Genomic DNA, 24,100 nt, shown 5'->3' on the forward strand with positions numbered 1-24,100 from the left:
AGGTGTGGCCTTATTGGAGGAAGTGTGGCACTGTGGGGGTGGGCTTTGAGGTCTCCTTTGTTCAAGCTTCCTCCGTGTGACAGCCAGTTGATTTCCTGTTGCCTGCCAGAGTTAGTGCTCTCTGCTCCAGCACCATGCCTGCCTATACACTGCCATGCTCCCCTTCATGATGATAATGGACTGAACCTGTGGAACTGTAAGCTAGCCCCAATTAAATGTTTTCTTTATAAGAGTTGCCATAGTCATAGTGCCTCTTTGCAGCAATGAAAACTAAGGCATCTACTAAGAAAATCCTCAAGTCTTTATTGACCCCAACTCCTTTATACCATTTAGGTCACTGACACAATAAACAACGAGCAATCTGGATGCCAAATAAGTGGAACTGGAGTTTAGGAGGAGTTTAATATGTGCATTTTATTAGGATGTTTTCACCAATGAGCCAGCTGACTTCAGTTTGTTCAGTTACTCTAGCACATACATTTAAAACAATAGTCAAATTCACCACAAAGGGACTGTACCAAGTAGAACTTCTGCAAAAATGCAAAACAAATATCCACAAGAGAACCTCAGTAGAAATTCAATTAATTTAGGTCACCTCACTGTGCTGCCTTCTGCACTAGAATCCAATGTCAGGTAGGTTGTTCTTGGTGGCGTCACGCATCTAAGTTCTCACAGCCCAGAATTCTGTGACACCATGGACCATTTCAACCATCCCACAACCAATGGGAGCTGCCACAGAACCAAAGGGTCTTACTCCAGCTGCCAATCACAGCAGGCATGTCACCATTCATATTTGCTTCATTCATCTTGTAAAATCCAACTTGTTATTCTTGCTTAAGTCATTCTCAGAATGAAACCTAGGAAACTCAATGTGATGTAATAGCCCAAATCTCAGGACATTGTGTTTTAGAGACACAGGCATGTAGTGAACCCTGGCAGTAAAAGAAAGCAAACACTTGGCTACAGTTGTTAATTCTAAACTTGAACTCCCAGGTCCCACGTGGAAGCATTTTCCTACTATTATGTTAGCATGGGATTAATTCCATATCCATTCTTAGAATATTAACTAATAATCAAATTTTAAATACTTCCATTTCAAATAATTTCCATATTTTAGATTATATGCTACTATCTCTCCAAAGTAAAACTTTAAGAATGTTGTAATATCGGAAAGTTCATATCATATAATACAAAGAAGCAAAAGAGCCCTAAGGGATTTTTGACCCTAGAGGGGGAAAAATGCTTGGATTTGAAGCAGTCGAACGACACAAGGAATTCTAACAAATGAACAGCTGCTAGAGTAAGCTACGTTTACTACTGAACTGGTAAAATATTTATGAGTTTATAATTGTAAAATATCGCAATACTTTAAGAACATTTCACTAAATTACTGGTGGCAACACAAGAATGACTTTTTGACATACTGCATGTAAATGAAAGGCATACATAAATATAACCGATACACTTCCTGTATTACATCATTTATCCCAAGCCTACACCCACATAGCAAACTCGCAGCTAAAGTCACACTAAAAAGTATGAAGAACAGTCCCTTTCTTGCCACTACTGCACCATTGTCAGTAACAGAGGCATGTGTGTATGCTTATCACTTAGGATTATAGTATGTTCTTTTTTCATATTCTTGGCTTGTAGTTTTATTCGCTTTTGATCAAGAAAAGCCTGCAGGAAAGGACACAGCCCAGCCCCAATGAGACCAGCACTTTGCTTTCTCAAGGAAGACTGGATTAGAGTTTTACATTTCTTCCAGGTAAAACCAGGCATGGGATGCCTACAATCTGAGCACTCAGGAGGTTGAGACAAGTCTTTCCAATGCACACAAGGCCATCATTTACAGATTCCTGCTTGTCAAATCTGGAATTCACTCCAATCTATCATTGACCCTCAGGGCTCCAAACTCCATGAGTTCACTCTCAACCCTGGTTTCAAGGGAGAAAGAAAGAAAGAAAGAGAGAGAGAGAGAGAGAGAGAGAGAGAGAGAGAGAGAGAGAGGGACGGAGGGAGGGAGGGAGGGAGGAAGGAAGGAAGAAAACAAGAAAGAAAGAAAGGAAGGAAGGAAGGAAGGAAGGAAGGAAGGAAGGAAGAAAGGAAGGAAGGAAGGAAGGAAGGAAGGAAGGAAGGAAGGAAGGAAGGAAGAAAGAAAAAGAAAGAACAAAACAAAAAAGGCATGCGCAGGGGACAGGAATGCAAAGAATTCAGAACAGAAATGAAACCTACACACCAGAATGTCAGTTTTATGCTTGAGAATTTTGCTGTGCACATTATTTTACAAGTTCTCCGTGCTCTCAAAAGTTGTTTTCATAATTCTGTTCCAACAACTGATTCAACAAAAAAGCCTCGCAGCTCCCCTGGCCTTCCTGTGTGTCTTCATTTCAGACAGTGAACACGGACTATATTCTTTCCTGGGGATTTTGGTTGTCTCCTGAGATAAGGTCTTGCTATGCAGCTCATAGCAAATTCCAGATTCCTCTGCCACAGCCTGCTGCATGTTGGAACTGCACATGTAAGCTAACACGCCTGAGAAATGGTTTCTTCCTCTCAACTGACATCCATGAAAAGACCTTAAATTCTTTTTGAGCCTGTTCTAACTAGTATAGGCAGGTAAAGTCAAAATATTCCTTCTTCCATTTCCCAAAACAACAAGATGAAAAAATTTATTTTGGGACATCTGCTTTCTACTATATATTTAAAACCAATGTTAAAGGAAGAAAACACACCAGATTTGTAGGCATATATATTTCATTATTTTTCTCCTGTTTCTGCCTCAAAATTCCAAGTCATTCTCAATATTCCCTAAACTTTTCATAGCCCATAGTTTTATATTCAAGTCACCACACAATGTGGTTGCTTCTGTTCTTTGGTTATCCACATAAATTACACATAATAAAATGTCTCTTATAGCTATTTGTTGCTGATTTTTTGTGGCTGAGGCTTCCCTGGAACTCGCTATGTAGCCTGGGCTGAACTCAAAGTCACCATCATGATTCTCTTGCCTCCTCCTCCCAACTCCTTAAATTACAGGCATGGGGCATTACATCTGGCCCCATATATATATTTAATTCATAGTGGTTATCTACTAACAACCACTGATTCTTTGCTACAGAAAATCACTCAATATGTTGAGTGTCCTTTGGGATAAATATATCAATAATTTAAAGCTAACTGATAAAGGCTCCACAAATCTGTTCCCTTTAATTTTATATTACATCAAAATATTTATATCCTCATCACACATACACCAAATTTATATGGTTTGTGAAAATAAACTATATATTAATTCCAAACACACATTTAGGGATGCACAGTTTAACAGCAAATTTATATGCAGATAAAAAAGGAGTGTAGTTTTACATTCCTAATTTACATAGCAAGCTGACAAGTTTGAATATCTCTTTTTGAATCTCAGAAATGAGGAAAATGGAGACATAAACCTCAAGCTATGTCTATAAAAGTGTGAGTCACTGTAATATTATCTTTACCCAACTTGCTTACTGTGTGCATAAAAGGTGATGTAACCATCCCATACACAAAACACACAACAACAAACGAACACACTCTTTCAACAAACCAAACACTGTCTGTGTGTCACTGTACATATTTTGATCAGAGTCTACACATTCTCCCAGAGAGATTAAGGGGCAGTTGGAGCTATATAGCACATTTGATTATAGAAAATAGGAAAGGGCTAAAAATCATTAAAAATACACAAGAGAACTATTTACAAATATGTATACACTTTAGCCATATCTTTTGTCTGAAGAAGTTTCTTTTGAAGGGCTAAATTTACTACTATGTGGTCCAGAGTATAAGACACAATAACAGGGAAGTTATCTGTTATTAGTTTTGTTTTTCGCTCCTTGGTACATTTATGAAAAACTAACACTTGTGCGTGTGAGAACTTTTCTATAATAAATCTCTGCTTGTTTTGCTCTAAAAAAATTAAAAATGAAAACAAACAAAATAAACATTTATAAGCTGGAGCATCCTATAGTCCCAGGTATTCAGGAAACTGGAGTAGGAAGATGGTTTGAATCCAGAAGTTCAAGACCAGCCAGTGAGAACTGTTTAAAATGAAGAGAAAGAAAAAAGAAACACCAGCAGATAACACATCGATGAGCAATCAAAATTCAGAAAACCTGTCCAACTGAAAAAAAAAAAAAAAAAGAACAAAATCATTAAAAACAGAAACCAGATCTGCCTGATAATCTTGAAAACTAGAAAGCTCTGGATTCAATCTCTAGCATCACAAAACAAAAGGCATAGATTTGTAACTCATCGAGTGTACTGAAACGACTTCCTCTCCCCCTCAACTCAGTCTCACAGTGGCTCTGTCATGGTGCTTGCACTGAGCATGTGCAGTTGAACATAATGATGAAGATTTATAAAAAACACTACTGTGTACAGGGCCGTTAAGCTTGTGACGTCTTGGGACCTATGAGGTCGCAAGGACACATGGGTACTGGAGGCCTTTTGGGTATTACCAGTTTCTTGATATGCTCACTGACACACCGCCGCTTAGGAACACCGAGTCCAGGTTGGAGATCAGGCCCATCGCCCGCTGGAGGCAAAGCTTCTGCTGAATGAGAAGTTTATTTCAGAGTTCTTGTATTTCCCCCAGGCACCAAAGGGTACCACGACTGCAGTGCTGTTGTCTTCTGTGCCATATTGTATTGCCTGCAGGGGCCGTGAGGAGAGAAAAGCAAAGTGCCGGAGTCATCGGTTTCTGCGCAGACAGACAGCATCCTTTCTCTGGAAAGCTAACCAGTTCTAAACAATTCAAAAACTCAGTTATCTAACAAGGTTTGTGACTGTCTCAACCATGTATCTGTGTCCCATATGGTTATTAAGTGCACATGAATGACATGACCCGGCTAATTCCTGTCCTCCACAGTAGCAACCTTGGCAATAGAAACACCTGTGAACTGAGACACACCAACTGAGCAGCTCAAAAAAGACACGCCTGAAACCCTTAGCATGGCGCCAGTCATGGAGAAGCCTTAATACCTGCTAATTCTTACCAACAAAACTGCTTGTAGGAATTTAGCCCAAGAAATTAAAGAGCGTTGAAGAGGGATGAGAAAAAAAGAAAAAAAAAAAAAAAAAAAAAAGAACAAACTATAACATGCTCATCTGAAAACACTGCTAGAAATCTGCCCCTTTGAGTAATAACTTAAAATTTAAAATCCCAGAAATGGGTATGAACAAAGTTATGACAAAACATTTGTAGTATTCCTTCTGAAATCATAAGTGGCCATAAACTAGATTGCCTGCAGCATGACTGTAAATAACTTCCAGGAACCAGTTCAAATAGCTGAGTGCTAGAATCAATTCTCTCCAGAAGAGCTTAGGGTGGCAGTTAGCAACAAACAGGTCAGAAGATCTCAGCCAGAGGCTAAAAGGTATCTGTCTGGTATGGATAGTTTCAAGGAATGTAAAAAGGTTTACAAACAAATTGTAAGAGAAAATCTTGTTTTAACATGTATCAAATATGTTTCAAATGTGCCGTTATACTTAATATATAGTTGTTAAAATAGCCATTAAAAATGGTGATAGAATAGTAGGGAAAGAGGAAAAACAAACAAGAAATATTATTTTTAAAGATTCATTTATTATGAATACAGTGTTCTGCCTGCATGCATGCCTACATACCAGAATAGGACACCAAATCTCATTATAGATAGTTATGAGCCACCATGTGAGTGCTGGGAATTGAACTCTTCCTCTGGGAGAGCAGGCAGTGCTCTTAACCTCTGGCCATCTCTCCATCCCCAAAAATATGAGTTATTAAAACACAATTCTAGATGTTAATTCCACTAACAAGAAGATGTAAAGAGGAATAGTAAAATCTCTATTTTCATCAACCATTTGTGCCTCACTCAGTAGGAGAGAGCTCAACCAGCATTCAAGAGGCCCGTGTTCAAATTCACCACAACACTCAAACTAAAGCACTCTACCCCCTGCCGCCCTTCGTCCTCTTGTGTCCTGGAATTTCCCACCAGAGTCTCTGCTAAGTCACCTGTTCAGTCACAGCATGGGCTGCTTCATTAGGATCATGGCACTGGTTGACAAAGTCACAGATCTCTTGACTGTTCACCATGAAGTTAATCCCGTCTGTGGTGAGGACTAGGAAACTGTCATCCCCATGGTAGAGCTGCAATCATAGGCAAACATGTGATCACACACTTGACTGGGCCTTTGAACGGCTCAATAATGTGGAAATCCTATTTTGCAGAGTGATCATCTGGTTCAGAGTTCATGGGCAAACTGAAAACAATGTAGCTGAGAATCCATACCAGCCAGGATTTGCCAAACTTTTACCCAGCAATACCAAGAGAGAGGCCAGACAGCCAAATGCTGAGAGTCTGGATTTAAATGCTGCTTCTAGTATTTGGCTAGGTGAGTACTTTTTATCACTCGATAGTGTGAGCCCCTATACGCGTTAGCTCATGTTATTATTTCAGCTTACTTCCTTTTAAAGTGAAGATAGTTGTATCTGCTTTGAACAGAGGCTGCTGCACAGCAAATCTTATATAAGTAGTTGTTTTAAAATTAATGATTTTCTTATTTGAGACAGGGGTCCTCTGTGTAGCCCTGACTGTGCTGGAACTATCTCTGTAGACCAGGCTGGCCTCAAATTCACAAGGATTCATCTGCCTCTGCTTCTGCCTCCATTAAAGGTGTATGCCACCACCTCCTGGAGTGAGATATCCTTTTCAGGACATATCCTTCCTTGAATTCTGAGCATTCATGCCCTACTGTTTGTGGAAGCCCACATTATGCCAGTGCCTACTCAAGAGCTCTAGAGAAGCAAGCAGCAGCACATGTACCATGCTGGGGTCAGTTCAGAGTAAAAGAGGCGCTCGCTATGCTATTCAAATAGAAATGGCTGACTGTTGAGCTGCTGGAGAGGGCAAGCCGAGAATGACTCCCAAGCTGAGAAATGAATGGCAGGCTTTGGGAAAGGATGGGCCACAGAGCCCCTCTACCAGGGGGAAACAAAAGCCAAAGACTTCACCCTCCCCAGGCAGGAAGCTAGCATCTTGCTTAAGTTTATTCTTCACCCATCAGTTCCCCTTTAAAAACATCTTTCCTTCAGGTACATCTTCCAGGACAGCCAGCAGCTGGAGGTGAGTCTCTCACTCTCTGTGTATGACTTAGTGTTTCTGACCCCTTCTTACCTTAATCCTTGTTGTCTCAGGTTCTGCTATTACACCACTGGCTTTAAGATCCAAATCTCCAATACTCCTTGTCATTGCAAGTCTGCCGTTGACATGGGGCTGCCCCAAACTATTCCAAGCTACAAACCCACCACATTTCTTGATCCTAGTTAAGAAAAAAAAGTAAAATTAATAATAACAATGATGGCAATGACAGTGATGTAGGAAATTAAGGCACTGGTTTAAATACCCTTTTTACAAATTGAAATTTGTAGCCTGGTATGTCAGCACACACCCATAATCCAGGGACTTGAGAAGGCTGAGAAGCCCATTGTAAATGCCAAAACTTTTAAGTCCTTAGATAAATAAGATAAAATGAAAAAGTTAGACCACGTGGTGTACACACCCTGGTAACCCCAGTACTTGGGAGGCTGTGGAAGGAGAACACAGATGCAATGCCAGACTGGGTTGCACAGCGAGATCCAGTCTCAACAAACCCAAACCCACCAAAACAAGAGTATCTGGGGTGAGGTAGTATTGTGTGCAGTGCTGCTTGCAAAGAGGCCCTGCTACTTTACACCAGCACAAGGAGGGAAATGCCACACTACATCTCTATGGCAACACCTCTCACCCCATCAAACGGTGGGTCACAGTGACAGTACCTTTCCTTCTCATCCTTCCTTTCTGGGGTATGGTCAGTGGTTAGCTTCATGGGTTTTCCTTTTCTACACAAAAGAGCCCGGCTGTCTCCCACACTGGCTACAACCAGTTCAATACCGTCTCTCAACAAGGCTACAGTCGCAGTAGTCCCAGAAGTCAGGAGGCTGGCTACAAATATTATAAAATAGAGTATCAGTTAGCGATAGAAGTGTTTGGCTATGGAATTTTTATTAAGAATAAGACAGAAGGCTGGCATGTACCATTCTAACTTAACAAGAGCTATGCAAACGAACCATGTAAGTAAGACCATGCAGAGCGACAATTATTATTCAATACAGTAACAAGGCTCCATGCAAACACAAAGTTTGGTAAACTAAATTGGTGAGCAAAGCATCAGTGTCTCCAGGTGCACTGTGTTCATAAAGCAGGGCTGACTGAAACTCACGATGACGCTTTTGTGTGCACAGCAGGTATCCAAACAAAACAGGAAAATGTCACTAATCTGGTTGCTACGACAGGATGGCAGATCTCATGGGCCCACTAGGTGAGCTGCCCTTCTAAAATCATGAGATTTGGATTGCGTTCTTCCATCCCTTACTCCTATCCAGTCAAAGTAGTACCAATTAGTAGGTAAGGAGAGAAATGCCAAGCAGGGACCATTTGCTCTTTGAGTACTACAGTGTACATTATTACCCTCCACAACCATGCCAATTTATAAACACACACACACATACACACACACACACACAATTAAAAACTATACCCTTATCTGGTTTGGGTCTTTCTTTGCTCTATTGAAGAAAAGTTATTGCCCCCCCATTACAGATCTGCATGATAAAGAATGAAATTCATTCCAGTTTCCTCATAAGCATGGCATTGTTAACATTATTAGCTCTAAAGGGATCCGACTACAGAATCTGTAGCTAAAAGCTGACCAGCATAGCCAGCTGCACCTCCTGCAGCCCTGCCTGGGCCAGAATATGCCAGACTGTGCATCTGCCCTGCCATCAAGGAAAGAACGTTACTAGGTTTGAGGTTGCCACTCTTTTTCTAACCAAGCCAAGTACATTGTGTGTCTTTGCTTTATTCTAACATAACAACATTTGTTCCATGTTGTTTACCCCTTATTAAAAATCTTTAAGGTGCATTGAGCCTTGTGAAAAATGGGAATACTATGAGAATATGAACCAAAGAACAGTATAGCAAAATGGAAGAAATTGATAAGTAAAGAAGGAATTCTCTCCAGTAACACTGTTAATTCTTTAAAGCATTGACAAAATTTCAGCTGGATTTTGTTTTTTAATGTTGTAGTAAGAATTCCACATCCAATCGCTTGACTGTTGCTCTGTGTAACAATTTTTGTAAAAAGCCTCCAGACCATCCAAAGATGACTTTTACTCTATAAGTTGATTCAGAAAACTGTAATTGACAGTCAAGTCTTTACAAAACTTTTTTTTTTAAAGAAAAAACTTCACCAATAATTCAATTTGGAAAGAGATGAATATATTTTCCAGTCATTATATTAAAATGCCTGATTTATTCAGGAAAGTAAAATGGAAAAGCATGGATAAAGTCTACTCAACCTTTTGTAGTCATGCTAAGCTTTTACTCTATTGAGAAACAGAGTCTACAGTTGATTCTGGAACCATTAGGTTAAAGCAATGTTATCATATCACAGCAATGTTAGGATGTATGTCAGCGCATGACTTCAATGTGTCAACATAAAGACTAGTGGTGATTATCTTACAGGCGTTCTAACTTTCAACTTGATATTAGTCAAAATGCGACACAACAATGGAACCTTCACAGTTCAACCAACTATATTATTCTCAAATGATTTTAAAAGGTAGGAAAGAGGAGATAGGCATTTATTAGATGCTATCAGTCCAGAGAATTCGGAACTGTTCACTTTAGCTGTCAGCAATAGCTTTTTATAACGGGATCTTTAAGTGAAGATGGCAAAAGAACTAACATTTTATAAATACAGTTTCAGTTTGGGCTGTAGTTCCCCGCTCTTTCAGCTCTGAATTTAAAAGAGCTTGGGCTTTTATCAATTCACCTGCACAGTTTCAAAATCTCAGGATATATGGGGAAAGTTTCAAAACTAACCATTGATTCTGGTTGGCTATGCATCTAAGAATGTAAATAGTGTATCAGCACTTATTTCCATTTAACAGTTAGCACAGAGATAAAAGTACTCACGGTCTGCCCTAACAGCAAAACTAGAAAACTGAGACAGTTTTCACACTCACTGGTTACTTTCTACTGCAAGTCATCTCAACTACCAGGCAAGGAAGAAGTGGGAATGTCCCAGGAGTTTAGACTAGGATCAGCTGGACTCCATCACCTGAGACAAAATTAAGCAGGTCTCTCTTTCCACTGAAGCCCAGCATATAGTGTCCACAGGCTTCAGGTCTAGAGCCGCTGAGCAGGACAGTTCTCTGCCACAAACAACACGCACAGAGGCAAATTTCCAGGAGTTTCCCCCAGAAATTACACTGAAACATAACAAGCCTGCAACACAAAGGAGAGCAGAGAAAGAGGTGCAACACAAGGGGAAGAATTCCTATTGGTGAAAACGTCACTTGCAAATCACATAATATTCCAGGAGATGCCGAATCAATGATTTCAAAACTCAGTAGCTTCAAGTTAACAGTATCTGGTTGTTGATCTAGTTTTCCCATCAGATTAACATTTCTCAGTGTTCTAGGGGAAAAAAAACCTATGCACATATGCATCTGTACCAAAACATACAAGTGGTGACACAGACATGTATCTGCACATGCACAAGCACACACACACACACACACACACACACACACACACAAAACCTTGAACCCAACAAATTCAATATTTTTGAGTCAGAAAAAAATGCACTTTAAATTTGGCTCATAGCAATATAGCAATACTGAACTGTCCCCTAAACAAAATAATCTGTATGTATTTGACAAGTAGAGCATAAAGGATGTATGTGAACTATAGTTTACACCAGCTGACTGGGGTTTCAATATACATAGAGAAGCAATCCCAAAGCGCTTCCTATGCCAGAAAAAAGACACAAGATTTTTGTTTTTAAATCACATATAATGCAGGAATTTAGTACGGGGAAGAACTGTTGCCAGTTGATGACTTAAATTCGTTGTTTATGTGAAGGCCAGTGTGGCTCTCTTGAATGACAATGCATGTTCATAACTTTATGTAACCATAGACTGGTGTTTCTGCTGCTTCTCTTTCCTAAGTGCTGCATGTTGGTAGGACAGGAGAAAGATAATCACAATTTGGAACAACAACAGAAAGAGTAAAATCTAACACCACCCACAGTGCTTATTAGATTATTAAGCTGTATAAATAATAATTCATATAACCCAACCAATATTGCTGCAAAATTTATTAAAAATGAGTGTTCTTAACATGTATGACTCATACACACCAAAGTAGTAACAACACAATAAGACCAACTCTTCAATGCTGTTATTATTTATTTTCCATTTGATGACCTCTGGCATTAGAGGGGTATTCAAAACTACTGTACAGGGCAAGAAGTATAGCTCAATGGTAGAGTACCTGCCGAGTATGTCCACAGCCCTGGCTTCAATCCCAGCACAGAAGGCAAATTTGCCTTCACAGCTCTTGATATCTTGGCGTTTAATTCTCTACAAAGAGTCACATGTGAAGAGCACAGAATTTAAAGCTCCACCACAGCAGTGCCCACCAATACCTCCCGTGGAATCGAAGCAATGTGTCTCACTCTGATCCTTTATCCCTTAGGAGCACAGCTGCTTTCAACGCATAACCACTGCACAGCCCCAGTAGTTATAGGATATGCAGCATCACAATCTGTGTGTTTTCTACCATCTGTTTGAAGCGGCCATGCCATTTTTATAAATAAATAAATAGTTAAAAAAAAAAAGCACACTGATGTAAATTGAATTTAAAATTTTGAAGGTGATGCTAAAAGGGTTGGAGATCTAGTTTAGTAGAATGTATGAAGCCTATTAAAAAATAATTCCCACTCCCTGATCTCACAGGAAGGGCTCACGAGAAGTGAAACTGGGGCAGACGCTAAGAGATGAGAAAAGTCAGGAAGCAGAGAGGGTGACTGTGGTCCCATACAATGTTTGCTAGCTCGCCCTGGCTCTACTTGGGCGCATGCACGTACATTGCGTACAACAGTGCACAGCAGGATTGTTCTAACCATGTTCTAGGCACCAGCCTGTCTTGTCCCCTTACACTTTTAATCAGTTCTTCAGTAAAAAGAAGAATCAATTTTGAGACATCTTCATGAAGATCTGAGATTATCCCAAAGGATGACAAAGCAACTAAATTAAGCAATATATCTTAATTTGATTATCAGAAATAAGTGATATTTTATTTAACAATTGGATTGTGTGAGTCATCTAAAGAGTCTAATGAAGACATAAACGTTAAATGCTATAAATTCAAAGCCTCCTGAATTATATTACTAAAAATAAATGTCTTTACATTTGACACTAGTCTAATAATGGTGGTTCTAATCACCAGCATTGATTATATCATTTTTTAAAAAGCCTGATTGCACTCATGAAGGATTAATATATTTTAATGTTGACCATATGCTAATGTTCTTGAACACTGTGTTCTACAAACTATAGGCCATAAATACAGTTGAGTCATAATACTGATATGGCCAGATTCACAGCCAACTTAGTAACAGCTAAAACACCCCGAACTGATTACTTCAAACATGTTCCATAAGTTTGAGGCCAGTCTGGTTTATATAGCCAGTTCCAAGCCAACCAGGGATGCTAAATGAGACTGTGTCCCCACCCAAAAAACGTAAATCCACGAGAAAGTGTTTCACTTCCTCTTCGGTGTGTTTTACTCTTCACAATGTGATTTACAAAAGCTAAATCTTAAACAGAAACTTCACCATCTGTCAAAGGGAAGTGGCACTTTGGGAGGAGTCCTGTAAAAGGAAGAAGACAAATGGTTTCAAATAATTTACCAAGGGAAAACCACTCCCTAGTCAAAGGGAGAAAGAATGGGCCACAAAGTGTCCTGGGGAATGTGATGGTAAAGTTCTCCCAATGAGCTGGGGGGCGGGGGCGCTGGAGGAGGAGTAGCTCAGTGGGCCAGAGCTTGCTGGCCTAGCGTGTCCCAAGGCCTTGGGTTCAACAGGGATGGAGGTTGGGAGGCTGATACACTCATCTTTCCCCCGTCTTGTTATTAAATATGCAAATGAACAGGACCCTAATCTCAACTAGCCATTTCTTCTCTTTCAGTGGGAGCTCCAAGTGTGTAAAATGGAGAGAATCTCTATCCGGCTGGAAAAGGCATTCCTGTGGTGCACTTTTCTTATTAAAGGAAAAGACAGAACTAAGATAAGCATTCACACACAATGCTGTTTCCAGTCAGTTAGGAGGCATACATTATATATATGGCTGCTACAGAAGTTTTTGAAGTTAACTTTATTAGAAATATATTTTTGGTGAGCTAATTATAACATATTGGATATATTTTCCTGAAATTATGTTGATGCACTTAGTCAAAACAAGAAACATTTGCTTTTAAAATTTATATGCAATACATGATTTTTTAAAATTAACTTGCCATGTCCTTCCTTATACCTAACAAAAACAAAAACATCACTAGTTACCACAGAAAATCTGCAAGACAGAGAAACATAAGGCAAATATTTCCTTTCTGACTATATAAATGGATGCTAATTGGCCATTTTCTAGCATACTTAGGACCTATTGCTAATATTCTTCTTTTTTAAAAAATATGTATCTATTTTACATGTGCATACATGTGTTTAAGTGTGTGAGGACAGGTCACAGCACATGTGTGAATGTCAGAAGCTAACATATGTAAATTGCTTCTCTCCTTTCCCGTGTGGGTCTTGGGACTAGAACTCAGGTGGTGAGGTTTGATGGCAAATGCTTTTACCCCACTGAACGACCTCTCTGATTCCCTATAGTACATGCTCAACAATTGTCAACCTTGCAAATGGGATTAACTTGTAGTGTTTACACTAGTAGTATTGCAGGGGGACGAGGACCTCTTAGTGTGGACACCCTTGTCCTTAAAAAACATAATAGAATGAAACATTTTAAAAATCTTTGTAAAATTAAAATCCAGTAATGGAACCATTTTGGAGTGTCCCCTTCTGAAAGGTCTTTATCGAACATAAAAGTAGGGCACTGACGTTAAGTTCAGATTCTAAGCAGCATTTGCAAGGATTCATCGTATAAAATTATTTCTATAAAAAGTCCCCACAAGTAAACATGCATTAAGACTCCGGCCACTGAAGGCCTTCATCGTTCCCTCTTTCCCCACCAATCCTCAAGGGTCAGAGGCGTGCCCAGGATCACTTACCATCAGCAGACAGGTGGGCATAACTGGAAAAGGCTTTATCTATTTCTAGAAAGGCCAAGGTCAGTACAGTTTCCAAGTCTTTCTCCCGAGGCAGCAAATCCCTTGGTGGAGAGGAAAGAAAGCTGTGATCATTCTGCAAGAGTTGGCTCCTTTCATGGTCAGACCTGCAGCATCACTCTACACAACAGACCTCACAGCTTTCCTCTCAGATGCTTGCTGAAGATTCAAGGATTAAGAGACCATCAGTGGTTTCGGAAGGTACTAGGAATCATGAACCATGACACGCGTAGGCTGAGGATCGTGCCCTGCGTTTGTGGTGCTGGAGGTGTAACTCAGGGTTTCCTACAAGCTAGGACTAACTGAGCCACATCAAACCTCAGGCATTTTAAAGGCATGAAAATATAATCTGGGGAAGTGGTGCTGTATGCAACACTAAGACTTAGGAGGCCAGGGCAGGAGGGTCAGGAGTTCAAGGTCATCCTTGTTTTTATATAGTCAGCTCTAGCCCAGCCTGGGATAGGTCACTCTATCTCAGATAAACAAACAAGGAAGTCTGAAGATATGGTTGAGTGGTTGGGCCATTGTTTCACATGCAAAACACAAAAAAAAAAAAAAAAAAAAAAAAAAAAACAAGAACAACAAAAAAAGCTTCAGCACCATATCCTTAGAGCCATCCCACAGTCCCCAAGTTTCTGTTCTTAAAGAATTCTCAGTAGTGGAACCCTGACTGGTTATAGGGTCCTTTATATTGACTTAAATCACTGAGTTTGTAGAATGAGGTAAAACATGCAGAAATCAACTGACAAACTATCTTCAGCTATACATCGGAAGGTAAAGCAATAGTCCATGGCCGTAACTGCCACACTGTCTCCTTTGTTTAATTCTAGCGATGATGATGATGTGATTCTCAAAAACATAGTAAGTGTGGCTGTTTGCATAAGAATGGCTCCCACAGGCTCATGTATCTGCATGCTTGGTCCCTAGTTGATGGAACTATTTGTTGTTGTTGTTGTTGGAAAGGATTAGGAGGTGCAGCCTTGTTGGAGGAGGTATGTCAAAGGGGTGGGCATTGAGGTTTCAAAAGCCCACACTATTCCCAGTTAGCCAGTCTCTCTCTCTCTCTCTCTCTCTCTCTCTCTCTCTCTCTCTCTCTCTCTCTCTCTCTCTCTCTCTCTCTCTGCTTGCTGTTTGCGGATAAGGATATAATCTCTCACCTGTTGCTCCAGCAGTATATCTGTCTGTCTGTTGCCATGCTTTCCACTAAGATGGTCATGGACTTTAACGTTTTGGCCCCAGATAACCTTTCTTCTATAGGTTGCCTTAGTCACTAGGTGTCTTCACAGAAAAGTAACAAAGGCAATAAGCAAACTTCCCTGGGCTGACAAAAGTAAATACTTTCTCAGGACCACAGAGGTATAGCTCTATAGGTAAAGTGTTTGCTGTATAAACATGAAGACTTGTGTTCAAATCCCTAGCTCCTATTATAAAGACCATGCATGGGATTACAAAGATCCCCAGGGGCTCATGGGCCAGCCAGTCTAGCTGAAACGGTGCGAGCTCTAGGATCTCAAAATGTAAGGTGGGGAGAGATACGGAAAGACACTGATGTTAACCTCTGGCGTCCACACACAGATGAATACATACACATATGTAGGCACACAACACATCATATACATATACATATACACTGGATCTCGGCCTAAGGGATTATATTTCAACAGAAAGCCTAGAGGAACTTCGAAACCATGGTCATTATACATACATCACACATTTTTCCATGTGCGTGTGACAGAAGTCAGCAGCTGCGGGTCCGCCATGCCCATCATATACGGCAAAGTACAGCACCTCCTCTGTCAGCTGTGCGAACCCGAACCGATCTTCATTTTCTTTCCGTTTGCCAATGAGAGAGGCACAGCCTACGTTCTCCAGGCTAATCTTGGGGATTGGCTTGCCATACTTGATGCTAGGTGGCAGCAGAATTGGTTCGTCAATGCGGTTATCCCAGATCCCAAAATTGTCCCAAGTAGCTGGTTGCCCACTTCCGTCTGGACCAAATCGAGAACACCTGGGCTCAGACGTGGAGCTGTAGCAGGTAGGAGTCACCTGCCTGTTGTCCTGCAGAAGGACAGAGCTTAGCAGCACTCTCTTCTTCACCTGGTTCCCACTGCTTCTCACCAAAGTAATTAAGGCTGCTGATAACATAGTGCAAGTCCAAAGGCCTCCGTCACAGGGAAAGACAAATAGAGCCACAGCAGAATTCCTCGAAGAAAGCTGGTGCACCTACGGGTGGGGATAAAGACGAAGTCAGTCAGTAATTCAAAGCATTGCTAATACATTACCAGATGCCAGAACCAAAAGCCATAAAGGGTGTGTGTGTGTGTGTGTGTGTGTGTGTGTGTGTGTGTGTGTGTGTGTGTGTTAGGAACCCTACATCCTATTCTTTTTTTTTCTAATTTTTTTAAATTTTATTTAATTTTATATAACAGTCCAATTAAATGAAAACAAACATACACAATATTTGGGAATTTGGGCGTCGTTCTTTCCAAACTACTTCCTGCTGGTGAGGGGCGCTGTCTTGGGGGATTCGAAGAAGATTCAGATATCCTGGCTGTAGTCTGTAGGGCTGTTTTGTCCAGCTGTTTTGCCTACATCCTATTCTTAAGCATGCTGGATCAAAAGTTTACCTACCCCCTTAACAGTGTTTGAATTCTATAAACATTTGACAATGTGCACATACAAACAACACATGTATCTCCGATTTAACCTGCTATTACTTTGGTACCTTGTTAAACTGAACATTTTGATTCAGCTGGCATGAAGTAAGGCCACAGTGTACACTTCTAATCAGCTGTGATCACACAAATGCCATCTGCATGTATGCCTGAAGAAGGCATCAGCTCTCACTATAGATGGTTGTGAGCCACCATGTGGTTGCTGGAAATTAAACTCAGGACCTCTGGAACTCTTAAACTTTGAGCCATCTTCCAGCCCACATTACAAATTTTAAAAAATAACTTTCAGGCTAATTTTGGGGAATTCAGTTTAGTTAAGGGTGAGAAGGGCCATTATCCTTTTCAGCAGGTGAAAGTCAAAGAGAGAATGCAATAAGAACGAACTCCCTTAGAATCTTGATGGGACTAGGGCTTCTCTCCTGTCTCTAGATTAAGGCAGTTATCCCTCCATGGGGGATGTGTTCGCAAGGTTCTTTTGTGCACCAGGGATGACACATGACCTGTCAGATCCACATGACTCCAACTGGATGGCATTCCCCTACATATGGAATTGGGGTGGGGGGATGGGAGGGGAGGGTGGTTAGAGTGCATGTGAGAGGGCAGAGAGGATAAAAGGGAGGCAAGAAGGGAGGGAGGGCTGGGGGGAGGAAGCGAGGGAGGGAGGGAGGAAGGGAGAGGGAACTGGGATCGACATGTAAAATAATAAATTAAATTTTAAAAAAAATGCTTTGACTCCAATATTTAAGTTCAAGGACAAGTTACTGGGGAAAAGGATTCCTATTTTTGTTTCCACAGAAAATGAAAAGCTGTGGATTCCTTCCAGACTAATGTGGTTTGATTAAGCCAGACCGCCTGAAACAGAGTACCAGCCGATCCTACATTCAAAACAGCTGGACAAAGCAGCCTTACAGACTACATCCAGGATTTCTGCATCTTCTTAGAATCCCCCATGACAGCGCCCCTTACCAGCAGGAAGTAGTTTGGAAAGAACAATGCCCAAATTCCCAAATATTGTCTATAAATGTTTGTTTTCATTTAAATGGACTTGGTTATATAAAATAAATAAATAAAATAAAATAAACAATCCAAAAAAAAAAAAAAAAAGAATCTTGATGGGAGGCAAGATGGGAGGAGGGGGGTTAGGGAGAGGGATAACCAACTCTAAGGATGTTTGAAAAAGCCATATAAGCCGCCTAATACATACACATGTATAGTGTCTTCTGGGGATCAGGGGGTGAGGGAGAGAGAAACTATACACAGGAGATGTTGCTCCTTCTTGAAGCTATAGGTAGCCAAATAACCCATTGCCACTTGTAAGATGGAAACTTTCCCCCCAGCTGTCAGTCAGGGGTATACCAGAAACTCTTTAAACAACACAGGCTACTGTGATTGCTCTTGGTTGCCCACTAGAACTATATGTAAGACCCTATCACTGAATCCACCCACCACACTTTTGCTCACAGAGACTGCCTTGTAAATTCCCATCTCTATGCCCAGAGATTAATGCCACTCTCAGACCTCATCCATGGTTCTTTGTGTGTGGACGGGGACTACTCAGACAAAAGTGGGCTGCTGTACTACACCTCTCCCCGCAAGGCTCAGGGACCGCCTAAGAAGATGGAGAGGAAAGAGTATAAGAGCCAGCCACTGGGGAGGAGGGGCGGGGGAAAGTGTCTTCTAAACTTGATACCACTGCTGTACTCTCCAGCTCACAACACTGTGGCAGCTTGCACAAGACCAACCCAGTCAACATTCTAGGATGAAAGGGCTCAAGGGCACTCTCCCAACTCACCCCTGAGGCGCTATGGACAGCTGATGGATTCTGGGAGAAGCACAGGCAGTTTTTCTTTACAGGTGTAACAACTGGTCGATTGACTATGCTCAGGAAGGCCCCCATACACAGGAATAGATAGATGGGTGATACAAATTAGAAACAGTGGTCAAGGCTGGCTGGGGTTGGGGGCAAGGGGGGGGAGACATGAAGGTAAAAGGGGGACTGGGGAGTAGATTTTAGAGGAGGTAGGAGGAAGAGTGTGTGAGCCAAATACACTGTGATATTCCTTAAATTCTTTTTAAAAAGTAAAAATATTTTGACCAATTTTTGAGATGCACAGAAAACTGGTATATCTGTGAGGATGTTTACAGAGACCATGAGATATGAGTTAGTGGTCTGTCAGCAAATGGAGCAGCAAAAGACTCATCCAAATATGGGTGACCCCATCAAATAGGTGGAGGCCCCCCTGGAACAAAGAACAAGAAGGGGAAGCTCCCAGAGGACAAGCTAAGGTCGCCTTAAGCGGGTATTTTTACTCCTGGTCCAATGACCACCAGATTCCAGCTTCTTCAGCCTTTGAAAGAAGATTCACACTAGTGATTTCCCAGGATGCTTACAGATCTTGGACCCCACACTGGGCTCAGAAAAAAATTCAAGTCTTCTGGGGCTCATTATTTCCCACTAGAACAAATTATTTGGAAGGCCTGAGCTCACCTGCCCCTAAACTGACTTCCTGGCTCCCTGTACTGCAGTGTATATATTCCCCTTTCCTATGTCTCCTGTTGTTATGCTGCTCCCGCCAGGGCGTCCTCCTCAGAGCACCCACTAGTACCAGGTCCTTCAAGACCCAGAGCAACATGAACTAAAGTCACCTAAACTAATTTATTTTGCTGTGATTTATTTTTCACATCTGTTGATTTATATATATGGGTGTAGTGTGCATTTGTCTTGGTGCATTCATGGAAGCCAAGCTGCCTCTTCCCTTCTGCCATGGAAGTTCCAGGGACGGAACACCAGTATTGGCAGCAAGCACCTTTACCCACTGAGTTATCCCACTGGCCCTTAACAAACTATATATATATATATCATATTTCTCCAAGTTACAGGTTTCTATAAAAATATGTGAGTTATAGGTGACAGCAATGAGGAATTTCAAACATAATATAGCACATAATAGAATAATCACTGATGGATGTTATTGGCAAAGCTGTAATTATTATTTTAGCAAATAAGTCAACAGGTGTGAAAAAATAGAGATAACATGAGTTTACTTAGGTGACTTTAGTTCATGCACACTTACTTATCAGGAATGCACCTACTTTAAAGTTACAGGACAGCAGACAAATGACTCAAGCTTTAAAACAGCTCTTCTAGGATTCCCCGCTTTTAAGCTTCTCTCTAACCCTCTTAAAAATATCAAATGATAAACACAACTGCATTCTCATCAGAGAACAAATACCCACAAGGCAGATTATTGAATGATAGCATAAAAGTGGACAGTTCCTTTGAGCCTATATAAACTAAGATGTATCATCAATTTGACCTTCCCTGGTATTATCAACACTCTCTCTTCAGAAAGTTAGCAAAGCAGTTACAGAGAAACACCTGCTGGAGAGCATTTTGCTGGCCAGTATTCAGCGTGAGCAGCTATGGAACTAGGTCAACACTACCTAGGCAAACAGATTTAAGTGGTTCCATCTCCTTTGCCAGACACACCAAAACTAAACCACACAGATTCCTTTTAGAGCTTCAAGAAAACTATTCAAAGGCAACTTGTGTTCCCAGGCTACACAGCAACTCTCAGTTAAAACCTACACACAACCGGCAGGTCTAGTTTAGTGGTGGAGCCAGGACTTAGCATGTATAAGACCCTCCATTCAAAAATTTAACCAGTCCCCATACAAAGACACAACAGCAAGAGAAAAACAAACATTCTCACCCCAAACTAAACAAAGCTCTGTTCATAAAGAAAGACATTCCCCCGCTTCAAGTTTGGAAAGAACACTCATCAGCCCCAGAGATCTTGGAATGCTTGCAGAAATGACCATGAACTCAAGAGCAGATGAGGGGAGTGGAATGTGAGAAAGACCACAAACACTTAGAACAACCTAAGTTGTCTTTAAACCTAGTGTCTTTAAACAGGGTGGAGAACAGCCTGACACACCTAAGAAATCTCTGTCAAACCAGCAAGCAAGAGCAAGCTGGGATAAGCTTATCAGTTTGTCAAGTAAGAGCAATTACTTAGCAAGTTGTTACTAATCAGAGAGAATTATGTAAATCTGTGGATTAGAACTCTAAGCCAAACAAAGTTAGTAAACCATTTAAACACTTAAATTTACTCTTCCAAAGTGAAATTACCCTTTATTGCTTTTACTACATAAAAATATCCCAGAAAAGTAAAAGATTACAAATCATATAGACAAATCCATATGACATAGTCTACAAACAATAAAGAAACTTTAAATTATGTTAAGAAAATAAAGATAAATAATTTGTTTGGAATCATAGATATACAACGTAATAATCTTGAATATATTAGTAATTGTACATAAAAGGGGAAAAAAGACTTGTCCAAACTATTTCAAGTCTTTTATTCCCCAATCAAAACAAAAATGCATACAATGTATCACAATTTAATCACTTCCATCTTTAATTTTGTGCGTGCACTAGGTTAAAAATACCTTATATATTCTATCTACTGAAAATAAATATCTGAAAATATTCCTTTTCTATCATTTCCACAATGATTTGTGTGACTAAGCCTTTCTCCTTACCTTCCTCCACAACCTGATACTTCAACCTGACTGGAAAGAAAACAAGAGAGAACTAAAATCTAGAAATCTAGTTATCCCTATGTAAGTAATTCCATCTAGCAGGAGTCTGAGCCAAAGAGGTTAAAGAAGCTGTGGCGTGTCATCTTCAGAGTCATTTCAAGACAGCACTGGAGAAACCGACTTCTACAGAGCAGCAATCTCGGGCAGGAAAGGAGCTCTGGGGGTGGGGGGTTCTCCCCCCCCTATGAACTTTCTGGGGTGGAGGCAGAAGCATCGGGAGTTAAACACCAGTCTTGGACTACCCGAGACCCTAACCCAACAACAAAAACACCAGGATTGAAAAGTGCATGTGCCTTGTAAACCCACATACACACCTGCAAGATCACTGCACCGATTTCTCTTCATATTTCTCCGATGTAGTACTTGCCCAGCAGTTTAACTGTCAGAGCTGCTGCATTTTATTTTTGGGAAAAAAGGAGGCGCTATCTCTATAGCAGGTTTTGGTACTTAACTTGATTTCAACGACTGATCACTGTCAAGAACAGTTCAAAAGGGAGATTTACTTCTACTACTTTTGGCAAGCAGGCTTGGCAGCAGGCAACTTCACCGGCCAAGGCCAAGTGACATCACCAGCCCGATTTTTAATATTCTTAAACTCCAAATTTCTTTACCATCATCACCAATGAAAACCCACTGCACCCCAATAAACAACTACAATTATCTGAGAACCTCTGAAATGTATTTTAGCAAATCAGCACTCAATGTCTTTACCACCTTTTAGGTAAAGGAGGGAAGAAAATGTATTAGTTTACAGGAAGGAGGAAAGAAAAACCCTCCGCGAGCTTCTAGTGTATGTGAGCATTTGTTTAGACATGAGAACAGAGATTAGTAATGAAAAGTACTTGTTATTCAATTCTGTCAAAGGGGTGCTGATGCTGTCAAGGAAATAGAGGCTTGAATTGGAAGAAAAACAGTTATTAACAAGAACTCATTATCCAAAGCTTCCGTATTCAATGACATTTGTCATACAGCGGTGACTTGGTTTTCAATTTCTACAAACTACAACACACACTAGCTGGGCAACACCGTCCCTTCTGCGCAGCCTTGCAGATCTCCAGCCGCCCCCACTGGTCCCACAGAGGCCCCATCTGCTCTCCCCAGTTGGGGCACCTGGGGTGGGGGTAATGGCTTCGCTGTTACTATTCCTCCAACTCCTAGAACGAAAACACCAGCGGAGCTTTTGAGACTCGATATTTCCTAGCTGTGTCTATTCAGAGCCTCATCTTTGTTTCCTCTGGGTGAATTATCTCATCTACAGAAAGCGCCTGCGGAAAAAAGGCACCACGAGCCACATGGCCTTAAGATACTGTGCTCATTCTCCTAGCAAAGCAAAACACAAGCTCTCAGAACCAAATCACTAGGGCTCTGCAATCCTTCTCTATACCCGTCGCCTTACGAGCCCTGCTGGACAGGGTCCTGAGCTGGTTTGCTAGTCTTAACCTAAAGAGGACACCGCAGGGCTCGGGCCAGCGCAGCCCAACAGATCTCCGAACACCCCGGGTCTTCATGTGGGATAAACCGGTCGCTTAGTAGCTCTTTCCGGCTGGAGCGTACCTGGGGGACCTCTCAGCAGGCAATCCAGGGCGGCTTCGATTTTGCCCTCTTTCTCTGTCCGTCCCACAACGACCCTGCCCATCCTACTAGCCCCGCTCCCGCGACGCTCACTTGCAGCCTGAGGTCAAGTTCAAGGCCGACCGCGGCTGCCTCGGAAGAGCGGATGCCGGGGTGCAGCAGCTGTGGGCCTCGGCGTGAACAGCTGCTCTCCACCTCGCACACATATCCTGGAGAGATGCATGTGGGGGCCTCAGAAGGAGGAAGCTGCGGTGACCCATCCCATATTTCTCCGCCTTCCTGAGTCCTCCCTTAGCGCTCCATTCCGAGGGCCGCCAATAGATTCTCGTCAACAACCTAGGGGAATGAGCGAATTGAACTCTTCAGACTCTTACCTCGTGATGGCTATGTGTCTGTAAATTTCTTAAATGGCTAATGGAAAGAAAGGGAAGCCTTTCTTGGATGATAAGTAAGACTGACTTCTCTTGTAGATTCCGATCTCTAGAGCGAGCAATTAGAGAAGACACAATCTCCTCTCTGGAAATGCTCGAAATTTTTTTCAGCTGCTTGGCCAAATGGAGACCGGGTGGAGTCTGCACTTGATGATTGACGGCAACTCCGACCAGTTGATGCTTTGTAAGGCTCCGAGCCTTCCCCCAATCTCAGCCAATCACAGATCTAGATGGGAACGAGCCTCCTGTACAGGCAATTTGACCTCTCAGATTGCCAACTGAGCACAGCAGAGCGACGGTAAATTGGACCAGTAGCTGCTCGACATGGCGCCCCGCCCCCCTGCGGTGGCCTGGGATCGGAGGTGCCAGGGACCTTGTTGTTTGCCAGCCACAGGAGGAGGGAGTGTTGCTTGGGCCAGAAGTATCTTGGCTGTAGCCCAAGAAATCGAGAACAGGACAGCCGCGCTTTGCTGTGTATAACGCTTGTACGTCTTCCAGCTTTCCTGCTCATTCTTCGACAAATCACAGAACAGTGTTCTCCAGGCTGTACTAACAGGCATTTTGG

At 41.5% G+C, this 24,100-nt stretch overlaps 1 protein-coding gene across 1 annotated transcript; it reads right to left on the reverse strand.

Annotated features, from left to right (window-relative positions):
* Positions 1-383: 383 nt before the first annotated feature.
* Positions 384-23,683, reverse strand: Ppm1k (protein phosphatase, Mg2+/Mn2+ dependent 1K). Its single transcript, XM_051202900.1, has 7 exons — positions 23,479-23,683; positions 15,955-16,472; positions 14,193-14,293; positions 7,838-8,003; positions 7,197-7,341; positions 6,035-6,169; positions 384-4,692 (listed from the first exon to the last, which is right to left on the reverse strand). The coding sequence occupies exons 2-7, from the start codon at positions 16,392-16,394 to the stop codon at positions 4,561-4,563; spliced, it is 1,119 nt and encodes a 372-aa protein (XP_051058857.1). The 5' UTR covers positions 16,395-16,472; positions 23,479-23,683; the 3' UTR covers positions 384-4,560.
* Positions 23,684-24,100: the final 417 nt, after the last annotated feature.

Source organism: Phodopus roborovskii, unplaced genomic scaffold, assembly GCF_943737965.1.
Source record: "Phodopus roborovskii unplaced genomic scaffold, PHOROB, whole genome shotgun sequence".
NCBI classification, from domain to species: domain Eukaryota; kingdom Metazoa; phylum Chordata; class Mammalia; order Rodentia; family Cricetidae; genus Phodopus; species Phodopus roborovskii.